The following is a 17,418-nucleotide window of genomic DNA, read 5'->3' as shown; positions in this document are numbered from 1 at the left end:
AGACACACCTTAGTTGCATAAGCCATGTAATGTAATGATAAAACTATGGCTGGACCATGGGAGGGAGGAAGGAAACTTGGCAATCCTGAACAAAGAAGTGGATAAAAGACTAATAAAGCAAACTTCCACAAATCACTGCTACCAATGAATCAGCATTTAACAACTGCATCTCAGACCTATGCATTTCATAAATTTCAAAAGAACATATCTAGATTCTTAAAAAATAATCCTTATATACAAATTGCATAGTTAAGCATGTCTCTCATATAACAAACGAAGAGTGAAACCAATTTCAGACAATTTTCTTTTTACCTTCATGATGATGTCCATGCGTCATCATGATCATATCAGACTTGACTGGAATAGGAATATTTGCCTCCTGTGGAATGTTTCTGAACATATCTGGGTTTATATTCTGTGTACAGGTCATGTATGAAACAGCATGTTTGGCCTCCATGTAATACATAATGTAGAAATTGCACATTTCGTCGCTGGCTGTGCCCCTAAAGCAACACAATATAGAATATATTTTTTAAGAGTTAGAGAATAAAATGTGAGCTGTGCATTTAGATGTTACCAAACGCAAGAAGAAAAATCTATTTTAGTCTGCCAGCAATTGATAAAAAGGTTGCACTGAAGCTCTTTTGAAAAATAGTTCCCAATAAAATACACACCACAGCTTTTCAATACATGCAGCTTCTTTCCATTTACACTGTGGAATACCAGACTGCAGAAATTCCTTAGTCATCCAAGAAAACCCTTGAGAATGGTTTGTGTTTTGAATGTAAAGGAAGTGGCATTAAGTTAGTGGGGTGTTCAAACTGCCCTTCTCCCATTTTCTTCTCCCAGTCCCCCTTGCATCTCTTGGCATGTTACCATCAACAATGTGCTTGTTTTGTTGAAAGGGATAACCACGTATCAACCATCTATTTCACTCCTTAAATATTCTTTGCTGTAGTGTCTTTCAACCTAGATGTTATATCTTATTTACAAATCTTTACAAATAATTTACATTTAATTTCAGTACCCAGCATTCAATGCGATTATCTTTTTCACAATCTAATTCTTCCATTTATTGCCAGAAATGAGAGGAGTAATGCAGCACCACAGTCAGTTTCGCTACATAATAAAACACCATAAGCATCTCCCAGATTGGTAAGGTGGTACTGCAGTCTCGAGAAAAAACGTAATCACAAGCATCTGAGAGGAAGCAGCTTGTGTTGCAGGAATGATCCAAAATACAATTCAACAATAACTGTTCCTCATGGGCTTGAGGAAGACGTGGGCTATTTTGTATTGCCACATAACTCTGTCTTCAAGAGAAATCCACTCAATATGAAGAGCAAGTTTTTCAGAAACAATACTTCATGGCTTAAATAAATGACCTACTGTTACATAGGCCTGATTTTTTTCTTCAAGCCACACAGGTTGCTCTATATTTTATTTATAGCTGCATGTTGGTAGATACATTCTTCAGTATTCCTGACAATTCAATAGACAGGCTTTTTAATGAAAGGTTCACAAAAGGTGGCTTACATTGAGAAACATTTTTTAATTAGTTTGCCCCATTAGCCAGACAGACTACACTCAAAAAAAAGGTACGGGGGCGGACTATTAGCCGTTTGCAAAAGACGTCAATGCTGACTTTTCCAGTGACATCATCAAGCACTGCATTTATGTACCATAGCAATAACAACAACACCAGTCAGAGAGGGAGAGACAAGAAAAACCGTTCCAAAAGGTGAATTGATTTCTTCATGCTTTGGAAATGTAGTGTCCCTTGGGGACCACGGAAATCAGCCTCTGTCTTGGCAAGCTCTGCTTAAGCTTTTAAAAATCATTCACTTCCTCACTGTCTAACTCCGATACCTGCCAGTATAATTGCCTCCTCTTTAAAACCTAAGTAAAATGATGTGCAACTCAGAAATGGACTCTGGTTCACTTGACACATCTTGATATTGTCAAAACATTTATAAGAAATAAAATTTAATATACTTGACATTATCTAGGAAATAAAGGAAATAATTTATGAATAGTAAGTTTTAGATAATATACTGAAATCCTAAATTCAGACATTCAGAATGAAATATTCAGTTTCATGAATGAAAGCTTTTAATGAATGGAAGAACTGATATAGAGATTCAAGTGGCTACCCTAAACACACTGCCTCATGCAGAAGCTTTGATTCCATCACTTGGCTTGCAGAGCCACAATAATCAGAGGGATTTCCAGATCTTATTGTGCAATGTGGATAGGTACAGCTGTAATGAATTCATAGATTATATGGCCAGTAAGTAGCACACTGATGTAGTTAAGAAATTCAACAACATGCAGGATAGTTTTGCTATAGGCGCATATGAATACAGCCCAAGGATGTTTTCTTACACATCTTTACTTATTTGCTTGACATGTGCATGAAGATTAGAGGGAAGATATGGGTTGCAGTTCAGTTTGTTACTGAGGTTTTGAGCTGTGGTACATATTGTGTGGGAGAGACCTCAATATTGATGCAAAAATGAGATTTATATAATTATTATAACTTAATATTTTCTAAGTCATTAAAACTTATTTTCACCTTTACTGAATATTAAGCTGTAGCTAGAAGACTGTTATAGCCAGGATGCTTGGGATTATAGTAATATATGTGTAGCTAGTTATGTTACAAAATGTTAAAGCTGATCAAAGACATTCTAGAAGCTTCCTGCTTCTATCTCCCAAGGATGAGCAAACCTCGAGGGGACAGAGCATATAAAACACTACAATTTTAAGCAGAGGCCTAACGGTAAAAAGAAATGTAGGGTGTGCTATCAGAGCAACAAATCTAGGTAAACTGGGCTCTACCAAGCCCACCCTCTTGCAAGAAAATCGGCTTGTGTTCTTAAAAGTTGTAGAGGAAAAACATGTTAAGTTGGAGATGTTTGAAACTTTTGTTTTCTTCTTAAATGTTGAAATGACAGATACCTTTGTGAAATACATACCTGCAAATATGTTAGCTAAATGCAAAGCTCTTAATGTCACTGCTGTGTAAATAGTAAAATGCTCTGTGTACCAACATGGAATCTAGTGACCTTGCTAATCTAAAGAAAGAACCATTTACATATAGAATATTTATAGTGATAGGTAATTAATTCTTGGCAGTGCACAAACAAACCCCTCAACCAACTCCAAAAGACAAGAATCATCCCTCCAAAGAAACAACTCTAAATATTTAAGCTGAAGACTTTGTAAGAGGTATTTAATTTAAAAAGACTGCGTTGAGAACTAAATTCTTTTGTATAAAGAACAGGAGTGTTTGGACTTTTTGAAAACAGAATTTTTTTTTTTTCAAACGCTAATAAAATTGAAACTATCTCAAAAAATGGACCGAATAAAAAAAGTTAAAATTAATTTTAAAAGTAATCTGGGTCTTTCTTGCCATAAGAAGAACAGAGGCAAGTAAAGAAATGTTGCATATTCATTAAACAGATGGCCTATTCGGGAGCTAGAAATGTCATCTAAGCCAAACTAGAAGGCATGAAGCCAACGGGAGAGGGACAGCAACCAGTCGAAGGAGGTTATGCTTTCCTATAATTTCATGAAAAGAAGAAGGGTTTAAAAACACATGAGCACCTCTCACACACTATCTACTACTCTGCTCAAACATAGCACTTCACAAGCAAACTGACACACACACATGGCTCCAGAAGAAACCAACCAATGAAAACCTCCCAAAGACTTCAACATGGACTGGTGAGAGGAAGTTAACAGGGGATTTGTTTTAAACAGGGGTGGTGGAGCCTTCCCAAAACTAGGGGACCAGGGCCCCTCTGCTCCCACCCCTTCCCCTCTTCCCCCTGAGGCCCTACCCCCGGCCAAGTCAGAAGCCAGAGTGGGGCCGGGAAACCTGGGCCCCCCACCTGCCCGGGGTGTGGGGTACCTGAGAGCAGCCCCCGGCCCATGTCTTCGCCCTCCAGACTCTCTGCCCAGAGCAGGTGAAGAATCTGCAGCTCCCCACAGCTCCCTGGGCTCCAGCAGCTGGCCTGGCCAGGGGGCGGGGACTCATGGGAAAAGGAGTGGCAGGGGCAGGGTCTGTGGTAAAAAGTGGACCAGCAAGCCCATCCACTTTCAAAAAGTGGGAGTGCCATGGCCCCCTGGTCCTGCGTCCCTGGTTTTGTAATGATTTTGCTGGAATATTAAAATGCTGTTGTAACTTAAAAGACGCTTTCTCCTGTTAATCAACAAGTGGTTAGACTATATTCTGGAGAGGAAATTGGGCCTAAACACTGATAAACAGAGAAACAGTGGGACATAACTGGACTGAAGATTCCTAATATTCATAATTTCCCTGTCTTAGAACAGATCCTTAAATGGATTATTGTAGGGAACTAATTTAAATATTTTCTTCAGTTTCATAGGGTTTAGTTAAGGCTGCGTACTTTCCCCTAATATAAACTGTCTGGTTATTTATTAATAAGCAACAGGATCCACTTGCCCCTACACGAACAGTTTTAGGTATCTAATAAGATATTAAAATTGAATTAACTATACTTTGGAGAAATAATATACTTTGGTCTTAATTTACCAGGAGAAAAGCACCCCCAATGGTGTCATCTCTGTTAAAGCCTTTCACAGAGAGATATACAGAAGAGATTGTACTGGACATCACCAGTTTATCTCTTGTATTATATCATTTGTGGTGTTTTGTTTAATGTTTTGTTTCCTTAATAATTGCGATTATTTCACTTGATCTTGATCATGGTGTCCCCAAAGGTGACTAAATAGTGGGAGCCATACCCCTAAGTTGGCAGCAAGAGAAACAATTAGTAAGAGCTTACCTACCATTTCTTGTTTCTCTGGACCAAGAATTTTTAATAATTTTTAAATAAAATTATTTGGTGGTCCAACAGTTTAAAATTGCCCTTCCCTTTTCACCCCAAAATATTATATCTTAAGCTGCAAGTGGATTCATAGACAGAGCTATGGGCAAGACTGCTCTTCTCCAGAAAACTATGATCTTCATTTTGGATTTGGAGCCTGCTACATATATGCATATCTGTCACTTTAAGGTTAGGCTAGTGTGCTGTGTGTCATATGGGCCTACTTCTTGACATCAATATTTGCTCTGAAAAAGAAGATTATTTACCTGTATAGTAACCTTCTTTTCATGTTCTTCAAGATGTGCAGTCCTTACACATACTCCGCAGCTGGTGACTGCATGTCGAGTGCACATGTCAGAGCACTTTCTAGTTACCAGTGCCTGTGGGGTGGTGCATGTGACCTTTGCTCCCTTGTGCACCCAGTGAGGGTATAAAGGGTAGAGTCACCCCTTCAGGTCCTTCACCACTTGCAGAGCTCATAGCTTGTGGACTCAGAAATGTGTAATCCATACACCACACTCACTCACTCCACAACCGATCCCCGCTATTTCAAAGAACATCCATTACTATACAGGGAACATCTTTTTCTTCTTCCAGTGATAATCTGTATCATATTCCACAGCTGGTGACTCCCAAACAGTAGTCCTTCCTGGATGCAAGTACAAGGAGTTCACGCCAACAGGGACTGAAGCACGCCTTGCCAAACCCAGGACTGGCGTTGGTTGCTTGCACAATGCTTTGTGAATGTGTGTACAGATGACCAAGTTGCTGACCTGCAAACATCCCTTATGGGCCTGCGCTCTGGTGGAACGCACTAGCTAGTACTCTGCCAGTGGGAGGTGCCACTGCCAGTAAAAACCATGAACTAATGCACTGGGCTATCCAGCTAGATACTCCTGAGTGGACATTGCCTGTCCCCTAACCCTCTCTCCATAAGTAACAAAAAACCTGGCAGATTTCTGAAAGCACCTAGTCCTGTCCAAGTAGAATAGCAGGGCCCTTCTCACATTCAATGCATGTAACTGCTGCTCCACCCTTCCCGCATGAGGCTTCGGTAAGAATACAACCATACTGATGGTTTTATTGATATGGAATTTGAATACCACCTTAGGCAGGAGTCTAGGGTGGGATCTCATTATCCCTATGTCTGACAGCGTATGGTGCTCCTGTCATCAAAGTCTGTATCTCTCCCATCTGCCAGGCCAATGTAACTATCAGAAGAAAGGCAACTTTCACACACACACAGAGAAATGGACATGTTGCCAATGGCTCAAATGAGGTCTCCATGACAAGACCCAGATTGAGGTCCCACACTGAGGCAGGGAACTTAGGTGGCGGAAAGATTCTAGAGATGCCATCCAGGAACCTCTTTGCCCCTGAGTGTGAAAAGACAGAGAAGTGGTCAATCAGTGGATGTATGGCCAATATGGCTGTGAGATGCACCTGCAAAGAGCTTAAGGAGAATACTACTGTTTCAAATGACAGAGTGACTCCAGACACCTGCCTGGTCCAGGGAAATTCTGACCAACTTCCATTGGTCCAACGAAAGATACTACCTCATCCACCTTGTCTTTCTCATGTCCTGGACCAACATAACCACAACAACACTGCAAACAACATATTCAAAGTAAAACACACCGGGACAATGCATTTGCATTAGCTGGGAGAAAACCCTTTCTTCCTCTTGTTTGAAGGGGGTTTTGGAAGAAATTGACAGTTACCTGGAACAGAATAAAAGAAGCAGGTCACCCCAGCATTAATCTATAAAGGGATCTCAGTGGGGAACTGGGGAAGAGAGCCATTTTGCACCAGAGCATGACGAGGGAGGCTGCTGCAGCAGGAGCATAGAAAGGGGGTGAAGATGCTGCCTGTCTGCCTGCCTGATGCAACACAGATGTTACCCTAAGAACTCCCAAGGCAAGGGTGAACTAGTGAGGGACACTGTGGTTAGGATGTTTCATTGTTTTGGGAGACCTGTAATCTGTACTTTCAATGATTAAATATAGCAGAGCACTAAGGATGTTAGACTGGGCTGTCTGACTACTGCATGTCCTCAAGAGAGTTAAACTGTAAACCAGAAGTTTCACACCTTTGGTGTGGAATCGTGGGAGAGGGGTGTGTTTAAGTATTGGGGAGTCTCAAGGGCCAGTGGAGTGCCCAGAATGGCTAGGCAGCTAGATAGCAAGTTCCTACCTTTAGACGGGGGTGCCAGATAGGAGGTCTGCACCCAGAGTGCGTGCCTAGGGATGTGAAGATTTGGGTTGTGGTTGGACACTGTTCAGATGCCAGGAGCTTGAAAAGCACAGAGGCTTGGATTCTTCTCACAGCATTCCTAGTGGGTGGCCTGGAAGAGATGCTTCCTAGGATCTGTGACAACAAGGTCCAGGTTGATTGCTTCCTGCTATTTATCAGTATCTCCTGTATTGAGCTGGAGCATGAGCTCTCTGACAGCATCAACCAGTGAGTGTCCACACAGTCAGGGGGAGAGAGTGGAGGGAGAAACCTGCCCTCATTCTTAGTCAGAAGATTTGGTCACCAGGTGAGAGGCTGGGGGCACTATGGAGAAGCTGCACAGGACTGAATACCAGGTCTGCCTTGGCATGCTGGGGCCAGTAAGATCACTGTAGCCCTCTCATGCTGGATCTTCTGCAACATCTTTGGGAGCAGCAGAATTGGGGGGGGGGGGGGGAGAGGGAAGACATTGTAGAAGAGCGCCTTTATCCAGGGGAGGAGGAATGCATCCAACTAGGACACTGAGCCTCTTCCCCCACTTAAGAAATATCTGTGGCAAACAGGTCCCCCATTTGCAAAGACCAAGAAGAAACCCTCTCAATGAACTGACCATTCATGATTCCTCATGAAATGTCTACTCAGATTGTCCACCACTATGTTGTCCAGCCCTGTCAAGTCAACTGCTAACAAACGGATATCATGCCTCCTGACAAACTTCCATAGTTGCACTGCTTCCTGGCAGGGTCATAATGATCTGCTCCCTCCTTGCTTGCTGAGATAAAATATTGCAGCCATGTTGTCAGAAATCATCTGGATGGAATAGCCCTGAATGTCCAGCAGGAATAATCTTCAAGCATTGTGCATAGCCCATAGTTCCAGTACGTTTGTTGTGAGGACCTCTCCACCACTGACCACTGGCCCTGGGCCAAATGGTGGTCATATGTGCCTCCCATCCAATCATGGAAGCAACTTTAAGTATCATCCTGGACAGAGGATCTGGAGAAAATGGGACTCCACCGCAGGCGTTGTGGGGAATCTTTCCACCAGTCCACGGTTTGAAGGACTGACAGTTAGATGTATACTCGCAAATCCAAATGCTGTCTGCAGCAAGTTGACAGCATCTATGCCTGCAACTGACTAAAGTGGAACCTTGCCTATGGTGTGTTGAAGGTGCATGCTGGCTTGAGGCCCATCAGCATGAGGCAGTCTCTTATCTGAGTTTGAGGGTTGGACTGTAGATCAAAACACAAGTTCTGCAAGGTCCCAAATCTTCTGGGTGGCAGGCAGGCCAAGCCTTGGTGGCATCCATCACAGCCCCTATGAACACTATCGGTCACGTGGGTGTAAGGGTCAATTTCTTTATGTTCACCAGCAGGCCTAGACATGACAGTATCTTAAATATTATTCTCACACTGGACTGCACCTGGGGCTCTGAGTGACCTTTGACTGGCCAGTTTTCAAAGTAGGGAAACACCTGGATACCTATCCTTCTGGATTAGGCCTCCACCACTGCCAGACATTTTGTAAATAATGTGGGTGCTGTTGAGAGCCCAAATGGCAAAACTTGGCACTGGTAGCGATTGTCTCCTAATGCAAACCTCAGGAAGCACTTGTGGGCTCAGTGAATTGTGCTGTGGACATATGAATCCTGAAGGTTGATGGCAGCATGGTGATCTAGGGACGGGATGCTAGATACCATGGACACCATCCGGAATCTGAACCTTTTGATGTAGGTGTTCAGGCCCTTTACGTCCCAGGACGGCTCAAAGCCCTCACTTTTTTTTTTTGGATGAGGAAAATCTTTTTTTCCTTTGCTGCGAGATGACCTCTTCTATGGCACTGAGAGCTAAGAGGGACTGAAGCTTCTGGTGTAAAATGCTCGGAGTGGTTGGGGTGTAGACCACAAAGAACCTGAGTGTGGCCCTAGAGTCTTTAAGTGACCTCATGTTATAAAACAAGGAGCAAACTTCAAAGGGCAGGTTCCTGACTGCAATGTGTAGCTCCCTTGGAATTCTCAAGGAAAGAAGCCACAATGAATGCAGCAGCCATTGCCCAGGAGTGTGCATCTGTGGCATTTAAGGCTGTCTGAAGGTCAATTTTAGTGTCCAGCTGCCCCTCTGACATCAAAGCCTGGAATTTGCTTCTGTGTTCTCTAAAGTTGCCACTAGTTCCTGGTGTGGACACGTGGATTCTGCTGTGGAAAAATATGGGCCAAGGATGACAGGCAGTACTCCTCTGAGAGTGGGAGAGTCCTCCCTGGCATTGGTAGCACCAATGGTATCAGTCCCAAGGGGCACAGAGAACTTCCTGCAGGCAACACCAGACCCAGGAAACTGGACTGTAGAATTGGCATATGGTGCTTGCATTCCTGAAGGGGCCAGGAGACTTCTCTGTGTACATGGCGGGAGGCCCAAACTCCCATGCCACCGAGGTGGACTGAGGCTGCAGTCTTGCTTGCGTTGTCGTCGGTGTCTTGTGAGGTGAAGTTGGGCTCGGTACCATGATGCCCATGATGGCTGAGATAGTGCTAGGTGATACCTGCAGCATGTCTGGGTCACCTCAGCTAGTGCTCATCCCAGTGCTCAGTGAGAGCTTTTCCTCAGCTTTGAGGGACCTTTGATAACAACCTAGTTGTCTTATGAGGTTTAATGTCTGAGCCTGGGGAAGGTGTTTTGTGCCTCTTTTCTCTGCTTGGTGTCCAGTCGATCCTGGTGTTTTCGCAGTAGTGAGGCTGATTTGTGAGGCACCTTTGGATCATTCTGAAAATGCCTCAAGTGCAGACCTTGAATATCTCTGATCCCTGACAGTCTGGAAACCTCAGGACAGGGGTCCACACCTGGATGCATGGACTACTTGAGAAGGAACGTCTTCAGGTGAGACTCCCTCAAATTCTGGGTCTGCTTCAAAAAGGACGTGCAGATCATTCACCAGTCCAGAACACGCCTCTCGCTGAGGCAGATGAGATACCGGCATGACTGCTTCACATGAGGGGCAGAGCTTGAAGGTGACTTGTGGTCTCCCATGTGGAACCAAAGGTGGTACCAGTCCCATTGGCGGATGGTAGTCTTGACAGTCCCACAAAGACTGACTAGCTAACACTGCCAACTAAATAAAAGAGGTAATTTGCTCTGAACAGAGCTGTTCCGTGGCAGTAAGAAGGACCTGAGGATGTTGGCAGGGGGTGATTCTGCCCTTTATACCCATCCTGAGTACACAAGGGAATGAAAGGCACCTCCCCACAGGCATTGCTAATTAGAAGATTCTCTGATGCATGCACACAGGATGTGCAATCACCAGCTGTGGAATATGATCTGGACTATCACTTGAACTCTGGTGTTAGGCATGGTATAAGAAGCTTGATAGTTTCTTATACCATGTCTATCACCATAGTTCTTTGAGTGATGGTTGGTAGTGATATTTGCAAGCACTGCCTGTTGGTTTCCAGACACAGTTTAAAAACTTGTGATCTTGATCTATGAATCTTTGAATACTTTGGGACCAAGCTACTGCACAAAGTAAAACTCTCTACCCATGTTATATTGTAACAGTTAAGAACAGCAGAGGAACTCAAGCTTACAGAGGTAACTGATGTCAGGCAATTTTTGAAGAGGTATCCTGTACCTCACCTCAATAAATCTTGGAAACTGAGGTAATGGTTCTGCAATTGCCCAGTTACTTTCATAATCAGGGCCCACAAATTAACCTTGAATCTGGTCTGTCAGGGCCCACATAGACAGATCTTTGACATGTGCAACATGACCCATCTATTTTCAGTGGGGAAACAGACAGTGGGGAAAGGGCAGATTGAGGGATGTCATGAGGAAACTGGGGAGGTTTAAATTCATAAAGCAAGATGATGTGCAGGAGTTAAAATGTTGGGGGTATGTCTTCTTATTCCTCTGGTTGTGTGTATGTCAAATTCTTTAAAAAGTTCCTTGAGCTCTGGGCAGGCAATTTTGTGTCTACTTTTGAATAAATATTGACTAAGGAGTTAATAGAAGAGGAATAGGAAAACTTGTTTCTTCGATAAAATAAAAGTTTCTTTGCCATACACAGTAGAAATCTACTTAATAGTTACCTTTGTATTCAGATTATTTATACATCCAAGTGGGGTGCATACTTGGATTTTTTTGTCAAATTCAGCACTCATTATTAACAGTTAAGATGAAGAATCATGGAATAAGATTACAAAATAAGGTGCAAGTTAAAGAATATTTTCCACGCTTTCAAGATCACCTCCAAACCAGAAGATCTTTTCTTTATATATTTCAACACAAACATTAAAAAACAAGACCAAGAAATTTTCACTTTGCAGAGGAATGGGTGGTACAATGTTTAATGGGAAAAAAGCAGCTAGATTCTAAATAACTTAAGTGGGCCAAAAGATGACAAATTCAGTTTTATTTATCCAGATATAAAAGTAAATAATATAGGAGGAAGGAATCAAACTGAAAAAAAAGTGTGATGAACAGGACAATCATCCAGCACATTGATTAGAAAAAAGAGTTTGGAGGTTATGGTAGAAAAATCATTAAAACCATCATTCTGTGCACAGCAGCAGTTAAAAAAAAATCAAAGAAGATACCGGCATGTATTAGCAGAGGAATAGAATAATAAACCAGAGTTGATACTGTGACAAAAGCTCTGTCCTTGCCTCCGTGGTTCCCGCGTTTCCTGGCAGATTTCGCTAGCCTCAGTGGCTCACTGTGACCCTCCATGTAACCCTTCTCTCTCTAGAGACAAGGGTCACAGTCCACTGAGCCATATTCATCATAAGCCAGCGAGGGAGGTGAGGAGAAGTTATCCCTCCTTGCACAGTCTCTGTTGTCTCCCAATCTCAGTGATTAATCAGGGGGCAAAGGTGGAGGGGGGCCCACCCTCTACTCCGGGCTCCAGCCCAGGGACCCTAATAGTATCAGCTATGGTAGCTGACCTTTTAGAAACATGACATGTACAATTCCCTAGGCTACTTCCCCCACAGAAGCCCTCACTTCCTCAAGCTCCACTTCACCCTTACCTCAGGGCCTCCTTCCTTGTGCCTGATATGGTGTGTACTACTCAGTCTCTCTGACAGTGCAGCTTCCTCCCACAGCTCCTGACATGCACACCCACCTGACTGACTGGGAGTCTTTTAACTAGTTTCAGCCAGCCCCTGATTAGCTTCAGGTGACCCAATCAACCTAGCCTTCTCCCTGCCTTCTGGAAAGTTCTTAATTGGGCCCAGGTGTCTTAACTGACCTGGAGCAGCTGCCATTTCACTTATCCTGGTACCAGTGATTTGTTTAGCTTGGAGCTAATATATCTATCTCCCACTACTTTTCTGTAGCCATCTGGCCTTGCCCCGTCACAATACCGAACAAGACATTTGTTAGACTCCAGATGGAATATTGTGCGCAGCCATGAACAGTGTACAGAGAGATGGGTGAAGTAATATCTTTTATTGGACTAACTTCTGTTGGTGAGAGAGACAAACTTCTTAATTACAGAGAGCTCTTCTTCAGGTCTGGGAAAACGTATTAAAAGTGTCATAGGCTAAATGCAAGATTGAACAGGCAGCTTAGCATAAGTAGTTAGCACATATTCTAAGGGACTATTCACGATGAAGTATAAAAAATATTACCACACCCACCTTCTCTAATATCCTGAGACTGACAAGGCTACAACAACATTGCATGAACAATCTAGCACAGCTAAGTCTTTGTTGACTTTAAAGAGGTGAAGTATAACACAATAGTATGACCATATCTGAAGAATCTTTTATGAGTAAAGTTGAATGCAGCTGGATAAGAGAGGACCCAATGAAAGTTTTCACTGATATGAAAGAGACTGAATGCCTATTAACAAGAAATTTTTACACGGTTAAAAGAGTCAAGAACTAGGGAACAAAATCTGAATTTTAGACAGAAAATCCCCATTGAATTATTTTTTTTAAAGTGTAGTAAGTGGTGTGTGTATGAATTTTTACATATATTTGATAGGAGGCATGGGAAGCAATGATTATAGTTAAAGTTATCTGACACTTTCCATTTTAAGCTTTCAGTTGCTTATAATTTTGCCAAACTAACTGTAGCATGCCTCATGCTGAATTAGTTTGGAAAATTTCAGCTGAAACAGGTCAGTGGTTTCTGCAAATGCTCTCCCTGTTGGTGCTCAGGCAGCAAGGAAAAGAAGAATGTAGTCTCACTAGAATGCAGAGAGATGAGGAGTTGGGTCTGGAGAGGTGGCAGGGAGAATGTTAGGAGTATTTGCATTTCCTAACATTTGAGGGTTTGACTGTGCAACTGTAACATTCTTTTAATGTAGGCTTTTGTATGACAAGGGAAAAATAAGTTAATGGTAAAAGCAACTGAAGCCAGAGGAGAAACAGCAAAGGAGCTAGCTCTAGCAGCATTCGGGTTGTCTGACAAATACAGTCCAGTGTGGATAGGACAAAATTTGATTAAACCAAGATAAACTTGTTTCTTTTAGGAATCAGTGCAAATTTAGAATTACTATCCTTTGCACAAAGAAACAGAATTAAACAAAACAAGATGAACCTTTTCGGTCTTGACTAGGCAATTCAATGTGCATGAAGACAAGGCAAATGCAGAATCAGGGCCTTGTTTTCCAAGATTTAAACAAGGACTGCTAAGCTGTACCTCAAACAGAAGTTGTGGGCTTGATGCAGGAATTGCTGTGTAAGGTTCTGTGGCCTGAGTTATGCAGTAGGTCAGATTAGATGATCATAATGGTCTCTTTTGGCCTTAAAAGAATCTATAAACATTATATAGCTAAATCAATCATTGGTATTTACTGACAAATATAAATTCCAATGATTTTTGATACATATTTCCTTGTTAAATGATTTTTAAAGCTCAGAACGGGAACAATAGAAATAAAGATGCGGCTACTTTATCCATTTTCCAGGAAATAATGTGTGTGGCTCAAAGACTTGTTATTAAAATAGTCAAGGGGACTATTTTCAGTTTCACAACATTTTCATTTGTTTTTAAGAAAGATACGTAATCCATGCATTCTTTATAGTTTAATTGTATTAGTAGTAACTTCACAGATATCCAGTGCAGTACTCAGTAATGTTAATTGTGGATCTAATTGTGTGATTTTCATCTAGAATTTTTAATACTTATTATGGTGGTAATTTCTTCTTACCACTGTATCTTTGTGCACTTCCACAAAATGTTTCAGCCTTCTGTGTAACTGCTTAATGTGCATGTGTTTTTGCTCCAGTTTAATGGACGTCAAGTATAAGCCGCATAATGAATTTTTAAGTTTTTTTTATATTAAACATTTAGCATTAGTGTCAGGGCACATCTGTTCCCAATATTTATTTCTAGCTTTTATGTGCAGGAAATATTCAAACATTCTCGAACGGAATAATGTTTCGATTTACTGGTTTAAGTTTTCATATGCAATAGCAATGGATTTGGAAATTTCTACAGTATGGCTACAATGTCTGGTTGGACAGATATATACTGAGAGGGAGGTAATTCCAATGCCTAAACTAAAGGAATTAGCAGAAATTAACATGAGATTCATATTACTCTTAATCGTTGAAAGGATATTAGCACATACAAAAAAATCTTCCCTAGACAAGATATCCTCTTACTACCATTAAAAACGATATTATTGTTCAATAATAGTCTTAAGATTATTTTATAGTGGGGTACATTTTATTCATTGTGCAAGTTTTACATTTCTTTTTTTAAACAACGTTTCAGTTTGTATCTTACATTTGGATATATTTATACTAATTTTGTGAGCTTTATAAAAAACAGTTTTCCAACATATTCCCTCTCATTTCTCCTTCAGTTGCTGTTACCCACACAAGTACTTTAACTATTTGCTTAAAGAAATATGACTATCAAGTGCCGAACATCAAAATCTGTGCTGAAGTCAAGGGACTTGAGGGTGCTCAGCACACTGCAGGATTAGCCCCTTTAACAGCTGCAGTATCTAACTCCAGAAGTGGAAGACTCAACCTCGTACATATCCCTTTTCCTACTACATCTCACAGAGTGAAGAAAGAATTAATGTTTTAAAAAATGGACTCTCACGTGAGAAGCTAATGTGTCTATTTTAAAAATAAAAATGTATACATAGTAAAATGGACAATTTACAGCCCAGGCATTATCTCCTGCTGAATAGCACCACTGAAAAGTAATAAATAATAAATCATTCAGAAGAAAATTTGAATCTTATTGTCGCCTGTCAGCCTGTACATGAAAGAAAAACTCAGTCTTTTATCCAACAATACTATTTTTCCTTTTTGGTACTTAAGATTTCTTAAATGTAACCCAAAATAATAAACTTAGGTAATAATTACTCCTGGAAGAAAATATCAGAAAATCTGTAATGTGTAGTTAATCATGTGCTATGTTGTCCTTAAATTATCTTGAGCCATCAATGCCACCAAGTGACAGAAAATACTTTTAACTTGGAGTTTTTGAAAAAATACTCCTGTGAAATAGTCCTTTTAGATATACTTCTAAATCAGGTATTTGGCTGAATGGGTTAATTTGAGCAATGTGGTTAGAAGGGGGATTATTAGCCAAAGTACAGGCAATTATGTAGGCCTGAATGGCCCTTTCCTGACCATGTTTATATTCCTAACTGTCTGGGGAGCAAGCCAAACAATCCCAACAGAATGAAGAAGTTTGTTCAGATACCTTTGAGGGGATCGAAAACATGAATGCATGTTCTACACAACCAGTACAATGGTAAAAGAGGTTTTTTAATAAAGTATAAAAATCATACCCTATGTGCGTCTCCATAGTTCTACCTTCACCAGTGAAAAGACACCTCGCTGCTAAAGTATCACCAAAGCTAATGTCTACTGGGTGTTCCACAGGATAGAAGGCCTGAAAGAGAATCCAAGGAAAATGATGTATTAGAATTAGTGAACACTCTCAATAGGTGACATCCTCTGTTTTCTTATTTTATCTGTGAATCATTTTCATATATATAATTTCATTCTCTACATTAAAATATATGCACACAAAAATAATATGAGTCTGAAATTAAAATGCTTTAAAGGTAATCCACAGAACAATTAACATAATTCTACCATGACTAATCAGTCTCAGTGAAAGAAACGAACAGAACATAAAACCCCAACAAAACTAAAATTATTTTAAGTGCCACACCTCTCTCTCAGTGGCTCTCACTACGTGTCTCAACACAAATCATGATGGTGACATCAGTTAGCAAAAAACCTTTTGAACACTGTATACTAGCTCGCTGGTGAATAAACAACAGCTGGTTTTGTTTGTTTGACTCTCTGGTACAACTTCACAATGTTTTAAAAAGGTAAAAATATGTCAAGGATATAAAATAATGAATTATGAATCTTGCTCACAAGACTGCTCCCTATATTACTAGATATATGCAAGGCACTGCTGAGAATGCAGACTGTCAGTGCAGGAGCTGTTCTCCTTTGTGAAGGATGGAGATAGGAAAGTAAAGAGAGCAACTAGGATTCCCTCCCCATCTTTTAAGTAACCGAATGGAGAAGTAAAGAGATAAAGGAGACACTTTCTTCTACTGTTTCTATCTCCTTTCCTGCCAGCTGCCTGATATGAGGAAAGAAGATTGCTTTTGGCTATTGTGACACTTGTGCCAATCAATGTGTGTCATAAAAAACACAACATGCTATTACACTGTGATGTCTACATCATAATGGGGCTGGGGGATAGCTCAGTGGTTTAAGCATTGCCTGCTAAAGCCAGGGTTGAGAGTTCAATCCTTGAGGGGGCCATTTAGGGATCTGAGGCAAAAATTGGGGATTGGCCCTGCTTTGAGCAGGGGGTTGGACTAGATGACTCCTGAGGTCCCTTCCAACCCTGATATTCTAGGATTCTATGATAATATTGCAGCAAAACATAGCAGCATTCGGTAGTGATGGCACAAAATCACATATCAATGAAACACGATGCAAATATGACTGTCACAGTATGATAACTTTGTGGCTCTCCAACTCCATTTGATGAGAAAAGTTAATTACATGTTATATCTGAACAGAATCCTATAAATTTTAAAAAACACAAGAATATATCATGGAAAGCTAAAGCAGAAATACATAAAACAAATTTATTAGACTTTGCTGCTAAGACTTAAATAAGCATAATTAAAAACAAGAAAAAACTAAACAAACCTGTGGTAGTTGCGGACTCTGTCTACCAATCAAGGTCCACTGACCATTTCTCACTCTGTATCCACTTACCACCTTACCTACAATAAACATTTACCACTGCATGAATGTCAGATGTAATACTTTAGAAAATCAACATATTTTGTATTAGCTATTTTTCTCTTAAAGATGTATTACTTAAAT

At 40.9% G+C, this 17,418-nt stretch overlaps 1 protein-coding gene across 11 annotated transcripts in view; it reads right to left on the bottom strand.

Moving 5' to 3' along the window:
- PAM (peptidylglycine alpha-amidating monooxygenase) overlaps window positions 1-17,418 on the bottom strand; it is a 219,289-nt gene that overhangs the window by 57,777 nt on the left and 144,094 nt on the right. For all 11 annotated transcript variants that reach the window (XR_012158986.2, XM_073344599.2, XM_073344602.2 and 8 more), the window contains 3 exons: window positions 17,239-17,315; window positions 15,843-15,946; window positions 313-503 (listed from right to left, as the gene is read on the bottom strand). Coding sequence is in view for 10 of the 11 variants with exons in the window: in XM_073344599.2 (XP_073200700.1) it covers window positions 313-503; window positions 15,843-15,946; window positions 17,239-17,315 (372 nt within the window). In the remaining variant the exon portion in view is untranslated. The remainder of the gene's footprint in view (window positions 1-312; window positions 504-15,842; window positions 15,947-17,238; window positions 17,316-17,418) is intronic.

The sequence above is a fragment of the Lepidochelys kempii genome, chromosome 5 (assembly GCF_965140285.1).
Source record: "Lepidochelys kempii isolate rLepKem1 chromosome 5, rLepKem1.hap1, whole genome shotgun sequence".
NCBI lineage: Eukaryota > Metazoa > Chordata > Testudines > Cheloniidae > Lepidochelys > Lepidochelys kempii.
This window is presented reverse-complemented; position numbering and strand designations above follow the sequence as displayed.